This window comes from Malania oleifera, chromosome 9, assembly GCF_029873635.1.
Source record: "Malania oleifera isolate guangnan ecotype guangnan chromosome 9, ASM2987363v1, whole genome shotgun sequence".
Classification (NCBI taxonomy): domain Eukaryota; kingdom Viridiplantae; phylum Streptophyta; class Magnoliopsida; order Santalales; family Ximeniaceae; genus Malania; species Malania oleifera.
The window spans coordinates 45,978,271-45,998,540 of NC_080425.1; the positions used below are offsets into that span (position 1 = coordinate 45,978,271).

Here is a 20,270-nt window from a genome sequence, read left to right on the forward strand (position 1 = left end):
AAATTTTTTTCTCATGTTTGGTCATCAATAAAAATATGAAAAAAATAATTAAAAAATACCAAAATTTTTCATCCCTCTTACTTTTCAAACATATTAAAATTATTTTTTTATTTTTAATAGTATTTGATGAAGATAATAAATACAATAGAAAATGATTATTTCTTAATTTCTTTTCCTTTCCTTTCTCTCTCTTTCTCAAACCAAATTATTCATCTAAATGGACCATGAGGAATTCTTAGGCTAAGCTTGTTGTACTAACTAATTCCCCAATACTGAAACTCATTATGATTTATCCAAATGAAGATAATTAATACTTAAATCTACTGTGATTTATCCAAATGAAGATAATCAATACTAAAATTACGTTTGATTTGCATAATGTCTATTTCCAATAATAGATTAGTTTTAGTATGTTAATTACAATTAATTATGCCTCGCACTACTTGAGAGCTTCCAGTTTCATGTTCTATTTCACTTCCCGACGAAATTTCTTTTCACCCTTCTCTCAGAGTACTACTTCACTATCAATCTCTCCAAGAGTAAAGCCTTGCAAGGTGGTCCTCACTAATTCACACATGTTCCACGCGCCTCATACTATTCAAGTTCGAGCCTAAGCTAGTGTACTTTCAACAAATTATTTTTTTACTATAAAGTAAATAATAATAATGTAAAACTTTTTGTGTCCATAATAAGGAATAGATAAAATATAACTATTTCTAAATTTTACCATTCGGATCTCTATTCCTTTTTGACTCACGTTGAATGAAATAATTAGGAATATACAAAAGAATACTTATTCTTCAATTCCCAAAATTTAAATTAAATTCCATGTTATTCTAAGAAATAGCCATTCCGCTGAAACAAAGGAGTAAGATATCCAACTATCAACACAGCTCACTAGTGTCCCTACCACTCTTAAGAACTAAAAAGCAACAATACCATTCTTAGGTACCAATACCAACAGCACTAAAAAGCAACAATACCATTCTTAGGTACCAATACCAACAGCCTCTTTTCTTCTAAAATCTAAATTATTAGGTAGAACAAGAACTTGAGGAAAACTGCATGATTGATTTGATGGTGTTTCAACATACAATGTGCTTTTAGCTATCGAGTAACTTCATCGTCACCCAGTTGAACGGGAAACAAAAAATTTTACCTATAGAGGTCCTGTGCCAAATAGACATTTTGTGAAAACACTTTCATATACATTAACAATCAACTACAAAAGCCTTTTTATCATTCCGGCTGATAAAATGTATTTCTGTACAAACTTGTAAATGCACCATCTGTATATTTTGTCCTTACTAGCACATTTTATTCGGAAAGATACAAGCCAGAAAGTTGCAAATATTACCCATTTAATGAACTGGGTTATCACAAAAGCTGAACGGCTGCAATTGCTGGAATTTTCTCTCGGAGTTTCTGTGTTACAGCCACCCGGACAGTCATGACCCCTGCTGCAGGACCTGTGATTCGGACCTTCACTATTGGCTCCTCAATTCCTACAAGTTCAAGCGACCCACCTGCAGCTCCAACAAGATATGGTCGAATTTCCTCGAGGACCTGTGATAATTCAGAATCACTCATCATCATCAGCCTTTGTCAAACAAAAGTGAGATGAATGTACACAAGCACAGGCATGTGAATTTTGTTCCACAAAAAAGAATTTCTAAAATTGAACAAGAAATCCAATTTTTAGCTTCTAATTAAGCTGCAGTATGAGCATTGTTGCTAACATGCACCATAGCAAGTTGAAACGCATCATGGAAAGTTCATAGGTGATATCACTCTGAATTTCCTTCTAAGCTAATGTAGTTTTCCAATAGCAAAGAACTATCACCAAAAATAGAGACAGTGGAAGGAAAAACAGTGTGACAGTTCTAGATGACATCAGCATAGTTTTTATCCAAGTTTACATCTATCCGTTGAAGAGCTAGAGAACTAGTTACTCCTAACTTCAGCAGGCAGGCAGGCAAACAAGCAGGGTTAGTAATCAATATCTTGGTTTGGTAACCGAGAAGGACCTAAGAGATTTGGGGTTTTCTTTCCCTCAGTTATGCATTTTTAGCAATTGAAGGGCGCACCCAAAGGAATCATCACCTCGCACCATATGCAGCCAAAAACAAGTTTTCAATTTCAAAAGGGACACTTCTAACACTATATTTTGATTGCATGTTCATTTAAAAAAGTGCGACATTTCGACAATTGATTTAAAAATGAATTAACACTATTTCAAATCAAATATGAGAAATTAACACATAAATTTAGGACTACTATTTCGATATAGGTGTTTATAGCAGGGATTTTTAAAATGAGAAAACAATCAGTATGCCAGGGTATGCTACAAGCTTGATTTACACACCACAACAATCCATTCCAAAGACAAAGCAGCCACAAATTGATGGAAGTTCCCATATCATCTTTAAACATAGGAAAAATTTTGCAAGGACCCATAGGATCTCTGACCTCATTCAATGGCACACTTAAGCATTGAAATGAGGATATCTTAGGTTTTAACCATACTGGTGCATGTTTGCAAACAACATGGCTTTTTAACACATTTCTAGCAAACAATGAGAATCATATTTCTGCCAAGTTCTAAAGCGATGTCCATATTACCCATGATCATAACAACTAAGGATCTCTCACTTCATTCCATGGCACGCTTAAGCATCAAAACGAGGATATCTTCTTTTTTAACCATTCTGGTACATGTTTGCAAATAACATGGCTCTAATGCATTTCTAGCAACCAATGAGAATCATATTTCTGCCAAGTTCTAAAGTGATATTATCATTACCCATGATCATAACAACAAAAGAACTGATAAATTTCCCAAAAGTTTACCAATTTTTTTGTAAAATACCAAAAGCTATAGAAAACTTTAAGAAGGAAGTCAAGATATTACAAATATTGAGGTTAAAAGATGACATCGTATTAGTCTCTTGCAAAATTGTAGGAGATTAATTATTCCATGCAATAAAAGGCTATGACGGATCATGTTCAGAGTTCAATGATAGATTAAAAAAGAAAAGGTAAAAAAAAAAATAGGGAGATTAACAAAAAATAAAAGAGGTAAATTTAGTTGGATGAAACAGACTATCCACAAATACCAGATTTAAATTAAGCAGCAACAAAGGTTGTCATAGAAAAAAACAAAAAGTTTGCGTGTATATATATATATTTATATATATAGAATGTCTACTAATATTTTGATTGTAATGCTTTCAATTTCAAGATTGCTTTATCCCAACTATCTGGAAAGCTACGGTTTATGTTCACAAAGACATGTCTAATTCTTTTCTCTTTATCTGCATCCCCATTCACAAAATATTCCCTCAAATTTTCTATCATTTAGTCTTCTAACATCAACAATTTATTAGTGCCAAATGAAACATCGCTCATGAATATCTAGCTGTCCCAATCTATTACTTGGATTGCCTCGACTTCTGATGCATGGTCATGCATAACACTGTAATCTATTCTATGATAGGGATGTGTATTGGCATAACTCAGTGCAACATAATGAGGAAAATGACAACTTGTATATGGGAACAATTCTAGAATTTAAAAAAAAAGAAAAAAATTCAAGTAAACATTTTAAATTGAACTAATTTACCACATTACAAGGGATAGACCAGAGGTAATAAGTCATCACACCCCACATTCAATCAGATTCGAATTCAAACATAGTCATTCCCCCTCCCCACAGTTAGCAAACAAAAAAGAAAGTTTTAACAAAGATGGTAGGCTTCCTTTATGATATTTGGTATTGAAAGAGACCAAGGATGAGTGACCCAACCAGCCTCCAAATTTATAATAATGTGGATAATAGAATGCTGACATATCAAAACTACTGAATACAAAAATAAAGTTGAACCCAATCACTAGTTTTGCAGTATTTGACTGCTAATTAAGAGTCAACAAGTTTATATCACTTTATGAGGCAAAAAAAAATTCCAGAATAATTTAGTAATTTGAAGGAAGTAACAAAGGAATGAAGGATGACCTTCTCTATGTTTTCTTCATTCAGCTCAAGGCCACTTTCTTCATCAGCTATTGGTTCCACGGCAACTATTTCAGGGATCTTCTCCATTAAACGACGCTCGATGCCCATTTTCATTGTCATCACAGAACTTGGGCAGGATCCACAGGCTCCTTGCAGCTTCAACCGTACAACATTGCCATCAATTTCATGCAATGCTACATTACCGCCATCTGCCATGAGATATGGTCTAACTTCATCTAATACACTTTCAACATTTTCTGCAGTTAGTGGTAGTTCCACCACTGAATCTGGAGTAGCCACAGACTTTACAGCTGCACAATAGGAAAACAAAGGATGTCTGAATGATAAGTCAGCAAAGGGGTCCATTCCCCCACCAAAAAGAACAAGAAAAATAAAAAGAAACAATTACTTGTAAACCCATGTACACAACAAGGAAGTTTAAAATTTAAGGAACAACAACTCTAACAAAACCTAAAATCCCTACAGGGCAGGATCAATAACATAAATCTTTTCTTGCTATTCAACTCTCCAACGGTTGTTCAAAGAACATATTTTTTTTTAAAAGCCATTAAGTCAAAAGTGGAAACAATTGCCAAAATAAATGAAAATGCAACACCAAGTGCACAAAACTCCCATATCATGTCAGGTCTCAAACCAGCACATTTAAAGAGGCTATTTTAGTATTTTCAGAATAACCTGTAACCTCTATGCACATTCAAAAGCATTCAAAAAATACTGACAATACAAATTCTGCATTCAGGAAGCTGAAGAAGTTTTACAATCCAAAAGATAATTTTCCAACTTCCTACTCTTCTACAATGGCCACTATGGAATGAAATCATATTTATCATGTTGGAACAAAATGATAATTTAGATTCTCAGGATAAGTATAAAACCATGGACAGAATTCATATTTATTAACTAAGATCAATGTTTTAAAAGACTCGATCAAGGCTCGCATTGAGGCTCGCCTCAAGGCAAGGCAGTCCTACAATGCCTTGAGGCTCAATTCAAATGCCGAATCCCAAAAAAGCTAGCGCATTACCCGCTAAGGCTTATGCATTAGTACAAAAGCAACGCCTTTTATGCCTTTCTAGTTGAGGATAACGCATTTTGGGCGTGTGAATCTCAAGTTAGATTTGGTTAGAAAATTTTAACTCTGTGTAAAAGGAATTTCATAATATGAATTGATTTCAAAAACTTTTGAACCTCTACCTTTCCAAAATAACTGAGAGTTATATCTTAGATCCTGAAAATAATTTTAACATTGTAATTTTATACCTATTTGTTGTCATGATTTATGTAATGAATAAAGTTAGCAATTTTTGAATGCCTAACAAGGAGTTTACAAATTATATTTTATTTTTGAACCTTTTTATTTGTGATTTTGTTAATTTTTCTTTATTTGCAAAATATATGTAATTTATTTACATATTTTTATCAAAAAATAAAATTATCAAAAGGCTTGCACCCCAATGCCTTAAGGCTTATGCCTCGCCTCTTAAGGGTTAGAACGCCTCGCCTTACGCCTTTGCCTTTTAAAACATTGATTAAGATCAAGTAGATAGGTTAGAATTTTCTAGATATAATAGAGTAAAAACATGTATTGCCCCAAAGAAGGGTAGCTTCGGTACAACGGTAGAGTTGTTGCAATGTAACCTGGCCGTAAGTTCGAGGCATGGAAACAGCCTCTTGCAAAAATGCAAGGTAAGGCTGTGTACATAGACCCATCGTGGTCCACCCCTTTCCTGGACTCCACATACATATGAGCTTTGTGCATTAGACTGCCCTAAATGTGTTGACCCAAAGAAAAATGATTTTGATGACAATGAAACTTAGTTTTAGTGTTTTTGAACATTTTTATTTTGAGTGATCTACATATCTTATAAGCAAGTTTGTTTAAATTGTATGAAATGGTGTTAAAATAAGCTACCTTGATTATGCATGAACTGCAGCAACTGCCCCATTTAAGTGGTATAGTTGTAGGAATATTAGTTCAAAATTCTGTTACAACTGTCTGTTTGAGATGACTCACATTGACATGAGCCATTTCCCCTACAGTCTACAACAACAATAATCAAGCCTCTGGTCTCACTAAGTGAGATCTGGGATTGGATGAATCCTCTTTTGCTACTCACATGATCAAGAGCAATATCCTTAAAAACTTGGAGTGTTAAATCCTTACTATCTTAGTCCATGTTATTCTACATCCACCTTGTCCACCCCTCCCCCTTTTATTGCCACTGACGTTAACTAGCTCACTCCTAATCTGTTATTTAGCCTACATTTCTAGTTCTCAAATCATCTTAACTGCCTTTCCCTTGTCTTCTACTGGTGATGCACCAAACTTACCACAAATGTGTTAACTCCTCAATTTATCTTTTAAAGTTATACCGCTAACCCATTTTAGCATTCTCATTTCAGATACTTTTACTTTTTGAATGTATTGTTTCTTATTTGCCCAACATTCTAATAGCATAACTAGCCTTCTAGCCATCCTGTAGAATTTCCATTTTATTTTGATGGTATTTTGACACACAACACATTTGAAGCATTTCTACGTTTCACCCAACCTGGTTTACTTCTATGCATAACACCTTCAATTTCTCCTTCAACTAGAATAATAGATTCAAGGTATTGAAATCTACCACTGGGAAGGATTTACCGACCGTCAAATTTAATATTTTCTCCATTGTCGATATTTTGTCTTAACTCTACTATCTTAAAAAACCTATGTAGTACTGCTTCTCTCCATAATTCCAACTTATATTCTACTCCACCTCTAGGCCTGTTTGGAAACACCCAAAAATTAAGAGCTTATAAAAGATTGTTTGGACCACTTATGCAGAAGTACTTTACAGAAAAAATGCTGACTTTAATAAGTGCTGACCTAGAAAAGTGCTGAAAGTTATAAATGGTGTTTGGTTGTGTTTAAAATAAGTGGTATTTGGACACTTATTTTTGTTGACTTTTTGAGTCCTATCCCTGTTTTGATTATGACAAACAACAGCATCTCATGTTTGTGCTTAGTGTTGAACAGGTTAAATCCTAAAAAAGTACAGATGATGCTACAATATGGAAGCTTTGAAAAGCTCTTACATGATCATATTCCAAGGCATATTCCATGGACACCAAATAGCAAAGACAAAAGACTTATATAATTTTTGTGAAGTAACAGTAATTAGAGTTTGGATGTGCATGCATGATCATTTGATTTATATTAAAGCTCTATCAAGACCTAATTGACCATAGGAACCTCAAGCTAAACAAAAACCTTTTTATACGTAAAGACTATCTTTCAAAAAAGGTTTAAAGTTTTTCTTTAAATTAGAAAAGGGCCAAAACTCAATTTTTGTGATGGCTCGGCCAACCGGCCTTCCACATTTGGCCCGGTCGACCAGCGCATGTAATGTGGCCGAATTAATAAAGGCCCGACCGACTAACCTTCACACGAAGGTTTTAACCCGACAGACCGACAAGTAACTGGGGCACAAACGTCATTTACATAGGCCCAGCCATGGTCTTAAATTTCCACGAAATTGTCGAAATTTCCATCGAAATTTCCGATTTCCGTCACCCTCGAAATCAAACTGGCAATCGATTTCCGTATTGCATAATTTCCGTCGAAATCTCAACAAATCATTCGAAATTTATTGAAATCTTGAAATTTTAGCGAAACTTGTCGAAATTTTAACTATATGCTGAAATTTTGTCAAAATTCAAATGAGATATTTAGGAGTGAATTGAAATTTCTATCTTAATTTATTTTATTTATTTTATCGAAACAAAGATTATTACAAGTGCCATTGAAATTATATGAAAAAATTATGGTAACATTTTATTTAACCATTCATGTCTAAATTACCATTATTTGTATAATAATAATATTTAAATGATTTATGAATTTCATTTGTATTAACTGAATATGTTTAATGTATATTATCTTACAAATTTGTTTAATACACATACTATTTTACAACTTTTCCACCTCATACAAAACATAGATGTATTTAATTTGTAATATATTAGTCCTAAAACTTATATTATTATGTTTGTTAACCATATCTAAAGTTTCACAAAGAATTCAATGCTTCACTACTAATTTCCGTTATTTTTTCAAATTGAAATCGAAATCAAAATTTCCGTTGAAATTTCTAACGTGTTAAGCCCAGTCGACCGGCCTCCTAGCCCAGCCGACCGGTTCATCATGGCCGACATGCCAAATCTCGGTGATTTGGAAAATCGCCTTGGGCCGGCCGACCGGACCTTGGGCCAGTTGACTGAACCTTTGAGCAGTTCAAATTTTAAGCCAATAATAGTCAGAAAAATTCAAATTAAAATATTAGTTTAATGCCCAACGATCACTTAATGGCCATATTTGAAATTTGCCTACAAATACAAGCCTAAAACACTTTGCAAATGTTAGAGACTCGTACTAAAAATTTATTTCATTATTCTTTGATTGCTTCTCTTATTTCATACTCTACTTTCAAAGATCAAACTTTTTTTTCCCATACTCCTCCTTTTGAAAACTATTTTTGGGAAAATCTTGGGGTTTATACAAGTTGGCTTTGAGCATTTATTCAAGTTATATATCTTGCTTGAAAAGCCTCTTGTTCTTAAGATTTTAAAGAGCAAGTCATTTCTCCAACCTTCCTTTTGAAAAAATACTTTCTTGGAGAAAATTTCTTTTGAGTTCTTGAAAAAGACTTGAGCTTGTATGCAATCTCATATATTAAGCTCGAAAGTCTTTATTGTATTTTGTGTTAATCTCAAAGATCTAAATCTCCTAGACGCTTTATCATTGAAAATTGTTTGTAGAGATAATCTTTGAGTAAATCAAGAGTGCTTGAGCAATATATTAATTCATATATTCTTTGCTTGAAACATGGTTCGAAATCGCGGTAGCGGGTAACGTCGCGTAACGGTCATGGGTGTCGCGGGATGCGGGAGACGCGGGTGTTACGTAACGGGAAGCGGGCGTAATGGCTGTGAATTTTTTTCACGCATGCACAACCATGCCAAAATCGGAAAATAAGTATGAAATCCATTAATGCATGATTTTTAATGAATTTTGACAACCTTCATTCAACCGACAAATGCTTTTTAATAGGCATTATGATTTTTATATTAATTTTAGTGCGCTGCTTACAAAAAAAGGCATATTTTTTTAAAGTTTGCAGTAGTTTAATGGGTAAAAAGATGTAGAAATGTAATTAAAATGAAGAATCAATTGATTAAAGACATAAATTTACTTAAAATGAGTCAATAGACCCAATAATTTATATTACAATACAATAATTTATATTACAATTTACAATTTAAAAAAATAAATATGGAATTGTAAATCTTACAATTTAATTATTTAAATGGTAGTGTACTTGAGTCACTTGAGACTTGACTAATTGTGTAGAAATTAGGATTTATTATAAATTTTAGATCAAATATTAAATTATTAATAGTCAAGGTATTTAAAAAAATAATTATGTAGCATATTAATTAATAATTTTTTACTAAATCTGTACTCTAACTCTCTAAGTAACTTTATAAATTTTATGTTTTAATAATTTTATACTAATTTTTTTATTTTAATTAATAAATTCTACTTATATAATCATTTATAAATTTGCATACTAATTAAATAATAAATCTAAACTGAAATTATAAAATAAGCTAAATTATTAATTTAGAATAAATTGGTAATTTACAATTACATTAACCAATGAAGTAGAAGAACTGAAGAAACATGCCCACTCCCGAGTCCCGAGTCCCCACCGAAGCTGCGAGAGAGCTGCAACTTGCAAGCCCCCAAAATTTGGGGGAATTGAATGCTTCAAAACTTATTTTTGGAGCTGCGACTGCGAACCTGTGAATGGAGGCGACCTGCAGAGCATAGCTCCTTCAAGCGACAAATCGAAGATTGGAAGCTGATTTTTGGGTTCTTACATTGGACAAAGGAGACGAACTGACAAAGAGGGAAAAATCGAAACACCTTCAAGGGAAAAATCAAACACCTTCAAGACAAACTGCCAGTCAGCTGACCTGCGATGGCTGCGAACTGTGAAGAACATCTTAGAGGCAAAAATCAAAGCTGATTTTAGGGATTTTGAAGCTTCAGATCAGTAGATTGAAGCTGTACGAAAGAGACGAAGAGTGAAAGAGGGAACAGCACAACAAATCGAAGCTTCGAAGCTGCTTTCGTTTCTTTGGAGGCTTCAAATGAGGAGATCTAAGCTAGATGATGGAGAGAAACACACAAAATGGAGCAGATTTGAGGAGGTAAGGAAGGTATGCAGTAGTGTAAGGGGCTATCGGCTGTAATGTGTTGTAACGGACATTACGGGTCGTAACGTTAGTGTAACGGCCGTTATGGACCGTTACGATCTGTAACGGCCGTTACACACGTGAATTTTCTGCTCACCGCTAATGCGGGCTGTAACGGTATCGGAGAGATGATTTTCCGTTACGTAACGGCCGTTACGCTACGTAACGGCCGTTATTTAATACCATGGCTTGAAAAGCCTCTTATATTTTGGTTTTACACAAGGTCATCTTGAGGAAAAGCATTTCCCAAAACTTGTAGTCATAATTTGAAAAATATTTTTGAGAGAAACATTTCATACTCGATAGAGCTTCATTTGTAAATCATCTGAGAGTGCATACAATATTTAAACTTGTACATCTCTGCTTATTTCAGAAGCACTTATTTGTACGAAAATTTATTTTTTAATATCTTCGTATTCCCGACGTGTGGTATCGCCGGAAGAGGGAGACTCTGCCCTGTAAGGTGTACCGGTTTGGCTCAAGCCCAATTAAGTGAGTTAAGAGGGCACCATCCTGTAAGGTGTGTTTGTAAAGGTTTGGCTCCACCCGGTAAGTAGGCTAGGGAGACTCCGCCCTATAAGGAGAGTTTGTAAATGGCGTCGCTCCGCCCGGTTAAGTGAGCATTTAGTGAATCCTCAAGTGGGTTGGCTTGAGGCGGGGACGTAGGCAAGATTGGCTGAACCTCGATAAAACCCTGTCGTCACTCTTTCCCTATTCTCTTTACATTCCTGTACTTGCATGCTCATATCTATCTGCTGGAATTACTGCATTTGTGTTTAAGTATTATTTTGTGATTGTTTGGGAAATACTGAAACTGCTATACTTGTTTAGCTTATTTGGACATTCATATATCTGTTGGATTTATACTTGATTAGAAAGACTCTAGGTTGAGTTATATTGGCTGTAATTTTAAAATAGGATTGTTGACCTAGAAAATTTTAAAATATCCAATTCACACCCCCTCTTGGGATTACACCTAAAATCACAATTTTTATTATAGGGTACTATAAGAATTGGGCCCCCTCCCAACCATCCAACCTCTTGGCCACTCTTTCCACCATCATGTTCCAAAAATCCATGGATGTAGGATTGCCCCTAAAGGGATGCCTATGCAAGTCAAAAGGCCATTCTAAAAGACCACACCCCACCTCAGGAGCCTACTCCCTAGCACGCTAAAGAGGTACATTAATATTAGCTAGAACACTTCCCCCCCAAATTTATTTCAAGCCCCAACACCCTCTCAAAGACATGGAGGATACCCAAAATGCATTTGAAAGAAGGCAAATGATCATCTAGAAAGAAGATAGTATCATCTGCAAACTAAATATGAGAAACCACCATCCCCTCTCTCCCCACTTTCAAACCTTTCACCAACCCCTGATCTGCAGCTCTATCCACCATTCTGCTCAACATATCAACTACTAGGACAAATAGAAAAGAGGAGGGTGGGTCCCATAATCTAATGCCTCTAGAAGCCTTAAACCAAGACTTGGGTTCCCCATTCACAACAACGGAGAACCATATATTGGATAAACAGCTCTTAACCACCAGCACCACAGCTCCCCAAAACCCTTTCTTGAAAAAATATTGTCCAAACAACTTCAACTAACTCTATCATAAGCCTTCTCAAAATATAGTTTGAATATGAATCCCCTCTTCTTCCTCCATCAAATATCCTCAACCACCTCGTTAGCCCCAAAATGGCATCCACTATCCATTTACCCTCCACAAAAGCAGCCTGAGCTATAGAAATGGTCTTATCAAGCACCTCACTCAGCCTATTAACTAGAGACTAGGCTAATAGATCTAAAGTCCTCTATCTTAATTGACCTCGATTTCTTAAGCACTAGGGTAATAAAAGTAAAGTTAACGCTCTTACTCAGAATCCCATTCTCATTAAAATTCATGAAAGAATTTATGCAAGTCATCCTTAATACTACCTCAGCAGTCTAGGAAAAAAGCTGGATTAAAACCATCCGGACCCGGAGCCCCATCCCTATCCATCCCAAAAATGGTCTCTCTCACCTGCCCCTCCTCAAAAGGTCTCTCTAAGCAAAGCATTTGAACTTTTGGAGATGGAATCCCATTCTAAACCGTCAACCATCGGTCTACAACCCTCTTCTTCAGAATAAAGACTATAAAAAAAATTAGAGATCTCAAAGGCAAATCAGCTAGGGTCATTTAACAATTCTCCCTCCTTGTACCTCCAACTCTCTAATCATATTTTTCCTCATCTTTTCATTAGCTAGCCTATGGAAAAATCCAATATTATAGTCTCCTACTCTAATCAATTGAAGTCAAATATCTTGACTTCTACTTCAAATTTAAGTGCTTGCCATATAACTTTTGGAGGCTCCCCAATACTTCCCAAGTTCTTGCAATGGTAGCCATCTTCCATGTCTTCCCATTCTTGACATTAAGATATCTTGACACTATTTAGATCTCATATGACCTTCAACTGAAATTTAAAGTTTGATTTGATTAAGTTAGATCTGCCAAGATTGACTCAAGCAAGGATGAGAGATTGAGCTTCAACAAGAACAATGCATCATGGATCTATCCAGCAGCATACCCCGGGCTTTGATGGGAGCTCGATGCAATCGGTATGGTGATGAATACCACATCCCCAAATAACCCTAGAGAGAGCAGCACCTGTGGGTGGCAGCCGTGGCGAAGTGCATCTTGGAGTCATAGTCCACATCAATTTATGAATGAAGTGGTCATTTTCAGTTGAACGCCATCCTAGTTAGATATTTTGGGGTTGTTTGTCTAGGATAATCCTGAAAAATGTTCAGAATTTGGTTTATGAAATGTGGATGCTCGCATTTCAGAACCACAAGAATCTTTAGGTAGGAGCTGTAGGTGACTTTCTTGTTGTCTTCCTTGGACCTGGGCACCTGGCCTTGAGGAGGTTGAGTTGGTCCCAAGAGATTTTGCAGGATGGCGGTTTTGGGACTAATGGATTTTATGGATGGAGGAGTTACATTGGAGGAGGGGGCTGGTATTTGATTTGGCAGAAGGCAGGTGGTGAGTCCCAGGCCCGAAGTAGGGTCCAATAAATGAGGGGCTTGCCAACACTTCGTAAAGGGACTTATTTTTAAATCAAATACACACCATTATGCGAAACCCAATAAGTCCTTTTTTAATTTGAAAAACAAACATTTTTTTTTATTAATATAAGCTACCAAAAAAAAGTGTTTATTGATTAATTGCATCCAAATAGGCATTCTATTATGGAAGAACTCGTGCATAAAAGTGTTTATCCAAAATAAATTAGGAAAGAAGTAACTACCCAATAACTAGGTGTTGCTAAACACAACCTTAGTTTCACCCAACAAGGAAATATCATCCGAGAACAACATACACCATGGAAGCTCATCTTGGATATTCCTAGTAAGTTCATCTATCACTAAAGCAACAGGATAAGGAGTTGAAGCAAAATATAACGGTCTTGGGAATATCTCCGGAGAGGTATTATCCACTTTAGCCCATTGGCCTCACGGGTTTGCCCTAGAAAAAGCTCCCATAGTCAAAGCCCAAACCATCCTTATAAGCTCAAGATCTCCCTCGCACACACCCGATGTGGGACCAAGATAGGCTCTCCCACATGACCTCTAACACCCTCGTCAGAGTGGCTTACACCTCTGTATAGGATTCACCTACATGATAGTACCCCCAAGGTGGCTCTGATACCAAATGTAACACTCTTAGGCCCAACTCCAATGAAGTATTGTCCGCTTTAGCCCATTGGTCTCACGAGTTTGTCCCATAAAAGGTGTCTCCCATAGTTGAAGCTCAAACCATCCTTATAAGCTCAAAATCTCCCTTATACACATTCGATGTGAGACCATGACACAAAGCCTTGATACACACCTATTGTGATAACCAAATTCACTAGACTCTCCCCCTAAGGTCCTAACATTAATCATTACCACATCATGCATGTTCTTAATGGTATCTAGATACCTATAGAGTGCAAACTTTTATACCTAGAACCCAGCATACAACTTCTTCAGGTACTCTATCATATGCTTTCTCTTGGTCGAAAAAAGTCATATAATCCCTTTTACTTTCAAAAAAATTCGATTAATCATTTCAATAAATATATAGCTCTTTCCATTAACCTCCCAGGTTAGAGTTCACTTTCTTGCTTCTTTCTGGCACATTTTTTTGGATTTTTTGGGGGATGCATCTGTCTAATCTTCAAAAGGATTCAAGGGTGTGTTGTTATAATTAGCTAATTCGTTGGAGGACTTCTAATCCTCTACCTACTTCTGCTTAGTTTATAATGGATTTTTGTAATCTAAAAAACAGTGTTTTTCCTCCATTCATCTAGCATTTTCTTAGACCTTATAATTTTGTCAACTAAGCTAACAAATTTATTTTGTTCTCTCTTAAGCATTTCCAAATTTCACTTGGTATGTCATTGGGTCCTACAATCTTCTTTAATGCATACATAACTTAATTAATTCTAATTTTAATTTTTAGCCTTTTCCACATTTGTAATATGTAAGCTTTACTCAATTTTCATTAAGTAACTTACTAAGACAAGTTCACTATCTTTTGTATGTATCTTCTATGCATCTTCCTCTCCAATTAAAACAATACCATCCTAACATTTATGCATTTTATATCACATAAATCACTGCTCTTTCTTTCTCTAGCTCTAGCAAATTTAATGTCTTTTCCTCCTCTATCTAGTCTAAAAATAAAATTATTAATTGCTTTAGGTTTAGGTTTCACTAACTACTATTTTTCTTTCATCATTGCTTGCCTTATTAAATGTTTCAAACTTTTCTATTTCTACACTTTTGCCATGTCTTAAACCATATCTTGATTATTGTGTCTAATTATTTTCTAAATATGTTGATCCCATTAGCAAATTTTCTTTACTAGTCATGCATTTTCCTTTAGATTCACCTAAAACGTCTTTTACCATCTCTTTAACAACAACAATTGTATTCCGAAGAGGGTTTAAGTCCATTTTAACACTTAATGTCGAGTTGCTTTCCTTTATCATTTTACTGTCGAGGGTTTAAATCTAGTTCTCTTACATTGCACTACTTTACTTATTCTTTTCCATTTTTAATGTGTACATATTTAACAGTACGACTCAATTTTGAGTAGCCTAAAATAAATTTACAATCCTTACAAATAGACAATCTACCCTCCTAGTTAAGAAAAAAATATATCAGAGTTTCTTTCATTTTGTCCACTTTTCAAAGTTATTCAATGTTCTCTCTTCTTAAAGCATGTATTCACTGTTATAATATCATATGACCTTTTCTTTTTTTGATCAGCAAAGAAGCAATTTATTGATAGGGGAAAATGTCATCAAGGGAATGACAATCAAGTACAATGGAGAAAATTAAAGCAGCAAAAATGTCAATGTAATGTGTCAAGGAAATCATATGACTCATTTTTTTATCTCCATATCTATATCTTCCAAGTTCCATGTATCCTCTCATAACCTTTATTGGCTTTATTATGTGACAATTAAAATTTTATCCTATGAATATTTTCTCATTGCCTAATATCCCTTATATAATATTATCCATATCTTCACAAATTTTCCTTTTAAGGTTTTCCGCTAAAGCTGATTTGGGGGGTGCATAAACACTAATGACTTTTATTTTCTCATTCCCTAATATCCCTTAATTTATGATTCTATCTCCAACTCTTATAACATTTATGCAATTAAATTTTTAGATCTGTGTCTCTAATGATGCCTAACCCCATGTTTTTCTTCCCCAACATACCAAAGTTTAAATCCTGATTTTTTAATTTATCTACAATTATTCTCTGCCCAATTAGTTTTTTGAAAGCAAATTATGTTAAGCTGTCTTTTAATTATTAGGTGAACTACCTCCATGCTTTTACAATAATAGTTCCTATGTTCCAAGCTGCTCATCTAGCATTAGTATCTAGGAATAAATTCCTTACCAAACAACGCCCAAGATGATGCAGGAATTTTCGCAAATTTTACACTGCACCCAAGCACTGACGTAGCATGTCGCTTTGAGGCTATGGCCTACTCACCCCCACCGCCCCAACCCCCTCCAATATTTTTTGCTACACTTGGGTAGTGAAAGTGCAACTTTTCACTTATAGGAGATGACCTAGTGACTAATAGGAAAAACTCATATAATAGAGATCTAACCAAGTTTTACGCTAGCTATAAGCTACTAAACACAGCCCTCTTCTTTACCCGTGCTTGACCAGCCATTCATGAAAAGAATTGAGATTTAAGACAGAGTACAACACATAAGAAGTTAAGAGTCATTGCCTTTATGCTGGGAAATTTTCTAGTCACTTTGAAATTTAATCTTGTAGTTGCAACTTCATCTAACTATGGGTATAACTGCTCTCCTACGTTATTACCTTGGTTTGATTTTTATTTTCAAAGATTAGATATTAAATGTTTGCTTCTGGCCAAGCTTTAAATCTAGAAAAGTTTAGTTATTTGTTGATACATCATGGAACTTATTCAAATTTTATCTAATATTTTTTGCCAGAAGATTTTGAGGCATTTAATGCAATAAATTCTTAGCAACCCTAAGCTTTGAAAACATGTAGACTTTCAAGATCATACGTTAACAAGTTCATTTAATGAGCTTTGTTCTACTTAGAAAGACTTGTTACTATCAATGTTTTTAAAGGCATCCGTGAGGCGCACCTTGATGCATTTTGAGCATAAAACGCCCTAAGGCGTAACTTGAAAGGCGTAAATCCTAAAATGTGTACGCCTCAAGGGAGAATGCATACGCTTCAATACAAAAGGCGCGCCTTTTATGCCTCATATGGGAAGGGGTACGTTTTTTGGGAGCAATCTGATTTAAAATATTTTTTTAAAAAAAATGGTAAACAAAACTGATAGGGCTTTGATGAGTGTCAAAACCACCCTCTCTCGATGAAGTTTCTTTCTTCCAAGCTTCCGTCTCCCTCTGACGACTCCTCCAGCTTCTCATCTCTCTCCAACAAGTCAGTGATCCCTTCCGATGTCTCGTCTCTCTCCAACAACCCCTTCAGACCTCTCGTTTCTTTCCAAGCTTACGTCTAGCTTCAAAGACTCCCCCAGCTTCTCATCTTTCTCCGACGAGTCGACGACCCCTTCCAACATCTCATCTGCCTCTAACGACCCCTTCCAATGTTTCGTCTCTCTCCAACGACCCATTCAGACCTCTCATCTCTCTCTAATGACCCTTTACAGCCTCTCATCTCTTTCCGCGACCCCCTACAACCTCTCTGCTTCAAGATCTCTTCTCATTCTGACATCTCTCCTCAAACTAATTTGAGTATTCAACTCTCTCTCTCTCTGGTGTTGTTTGTTGTAGACTTCCAGAAGACTCTTTGCCAGTGTCTCTAAAACTCATTGTTTGAGTTTGTTAGCTAAAATTGACCTATATGAAATTCAAAAATTATGTTTTTTATTTTTTTCTCCATTATTCTAATTTTTTTCTCATTTTAATACTATATATTAATTCATTTTATTTATTAATTATTTAAAAAAATATAGTCCCAAAATGCTTACTCCTCAACGCCTTAAGGCTTACGCCTTCTCCTTTTAAAACATTAATTGCTATAATTGAGCTTGGTGCCTTGTGGGAATAGCAACCATTTTGGGACGTTTTTTAAACTTTACATCATAGATTTATTTATTGGTATTATATATGAAATCGGCTGCTAGACATGGGCTCTAACCTTGCACATTTTGGGGAAGATATATTCTGCAGCGCTGTTTCAGAATATTTGAAACCTTCATACAGGGGATTAGCTTTTGAATTACAAATGGCCAATTGTTGCCCATGAATAAAAGAGTTTAATCATAACTAACTGTGAGCTATCTCACTCCAACATGAGGCATCTCATTCTAAACTGGAGCTACGATGTACTGCCTCTTTGTTCCATATACTTTTGAGTGAGGACTGTTGTAAGGACAGTTACCCTAAGAAATTTGTTTTTACTTTGAGAGAATTAAGGGAAGTAACCTTTGTTCTGAGTGGGTACCCAAGTTTGGCAAGTGATTGTAAGTCCCCTAAAACCTTGGAGATAGCGCTAGATGCCACAATTGTGTTATTACCCTTTCTGATAAACCATGTTTGCCTCTGTCGCTCGCACAATCTCCTTGTTTCAATATAGAACAGCAGTTAATTCTCGTGATATGGGTAAAGCACAATTATCTTTAAATTCTTAAAATTTTTAACTCTGCCCCAATTCACCCCGTCCTACTTTTAAGTGCAACCAGGCAAACAAAACAGAAGAAAGATAATGATCTCGCAAAGCTCAATGACTGTTCAGCTGACGCATATCATTTTTGTCAACCATTACAGAGATTTGCACTGACGATTTTATTTATAGGATAGTGGGAACTCTAATATTCATGATTGCATCAAAATATACACGCTAATAACGTTTTGAAATCAATAAGTTTCTAATACTAGAGAAAGAATCATCAATGCCAAATTCACAAATAATATCAAACCCATAAGAAGACAACTGTCCACAAACAACCAGCAAAATAAACCCAAGATTTTATATGAAAAAAAATAAATAAATATTAAGAAAACATGAATCCCACCTCGCCTCCGCGTGCGTGGCTGAATCCGTATCGGACGTGAAGAACTCCACCGCACAAGATTGCTATCCCTGGTGAGCGAGAATCGTTTACCGAGAAAATTCGAAATCTGCGAATTTTCAGTAACAAAGATGTGAATCTAGGAGTTCTGAGAATTGACTAAAGCAGAGAATAAATCAAACAAATATTTGAAAAAGAATTAAATTAGATTAGAAATGCTTTAGGGAGAGAAGCAAGACCTTGTTACGAAAGGAATAGACGGTTGAGCAGGAGGGTTCTAGGGTTTGTTGTGCCCTGCATATTGAGGAATTCAATACCACAGCTTGCATCTCTGTCTCTCCTTTGCTGCTCTAATTGATTTCTAAAGCAGTATATAAGCACGAACGACTCAAAACAACAACGTGAACGTCCCCACCCCCCCTCTCACTCTCCCTCCCTCTCTCGTGGTGTAGGTTCGTTAACTCTTTTGTTTTTTAAATTTGATTTCTTTTTTTCAATCAAAAATTAATCTGTTGAAAGTGGTGTCATTTTCGTCTTTATAATTATTATTATTATTTATAACGAAGGACTCCAGCCACCGACGAGTCCTTTTGGAACCCCGGTGCGGCACCAAATCCCGCCTATGCCGATGGTGCCCTCCACCAACATAGGATGTAAATCGCAGATATGCAACCCAAGTGGTAGGAAACAAACCTAGGATTATACCAGCAGGTGACTTTTCTCGACCCAACCTCAGGACACGTGTCATTTTCATTTTTATGGTGAAAACAATAATAGTGGCAACAATTCAAACTTTTTTATAGAAATATTATTATTTTTATTTAGAAAAACACAATTGTATGATAATATGTCAAATATATATGGAATTGTACTTCAAAAGTATGATAAAAGCATAATTACTTTTAAAATATTCATTATTGTGGAGTCTAATTATGCACTATTTACATGAGTCGACTTTTTAAAAGTCAAATTTCTAACAAATTTCAACCCTCATCCCCTTCTCCTTCGTGTACTTTATATAACAAACTTTCCGTAAATCTAGGCTAAGTCCAACCATACATGCATGATGTGCATCCTTAATACTTGCTCAATTTGAAGGTTACTTGAATGCCTTGAAAACAACAATAAAAAATGTTTTATGCAGTACATGTAAGTGAGAAATCAATCGTCAGAACTTACTATAAAACACATTCATAAACATCTTACTAGCAGTAACCAGGTGAGTCCAGATGGATTTGACCTTGGCATAAGTAATTCGCTTTTGCAAATTTCTTAGAAATAGTTGGCAACAATACCCTTCACATGGCATACCATATCTTAGTCTTGAAAGAACATATTCCTTGGTGGAATAACCACGTT

At 35.4% G+C, this 20,270-nt stretch overlaps 1 protein-coding gene across 1 annotated transcript; it reads right to left on the reverse strand.

Annotated features, from left to right (window-relative positions):
- Positions 1-1,186: 1,186 nt before the first annotated feature.
- LOC131164017 (nifU-like protein 2, chloroplastic) lies at positions 1,187-19,437 on the reverse strand. The gene is made up of 4 exons (XM_058120912.1): positions 19,151-19,437; positions 18,915-19,020; positions 4,013-4,323; positions 1,187-1,566 (listed from the first exon to the last, which is right to left on the reverse strand). Exons 1-4 carry the CDS (start codon positions 19,238-19,240, stop codon positions 1,378-1,380), a joined length of 696 nt encoding a protein of 231 aa, XP_057976895.1. The 5' UTR covers positions 19,241-19,437; the 3' UTR covers positions 1,187-1,377.
- Between the last annotated feature and the right edge of the window lie 833 nt (positions 19,438-20,270).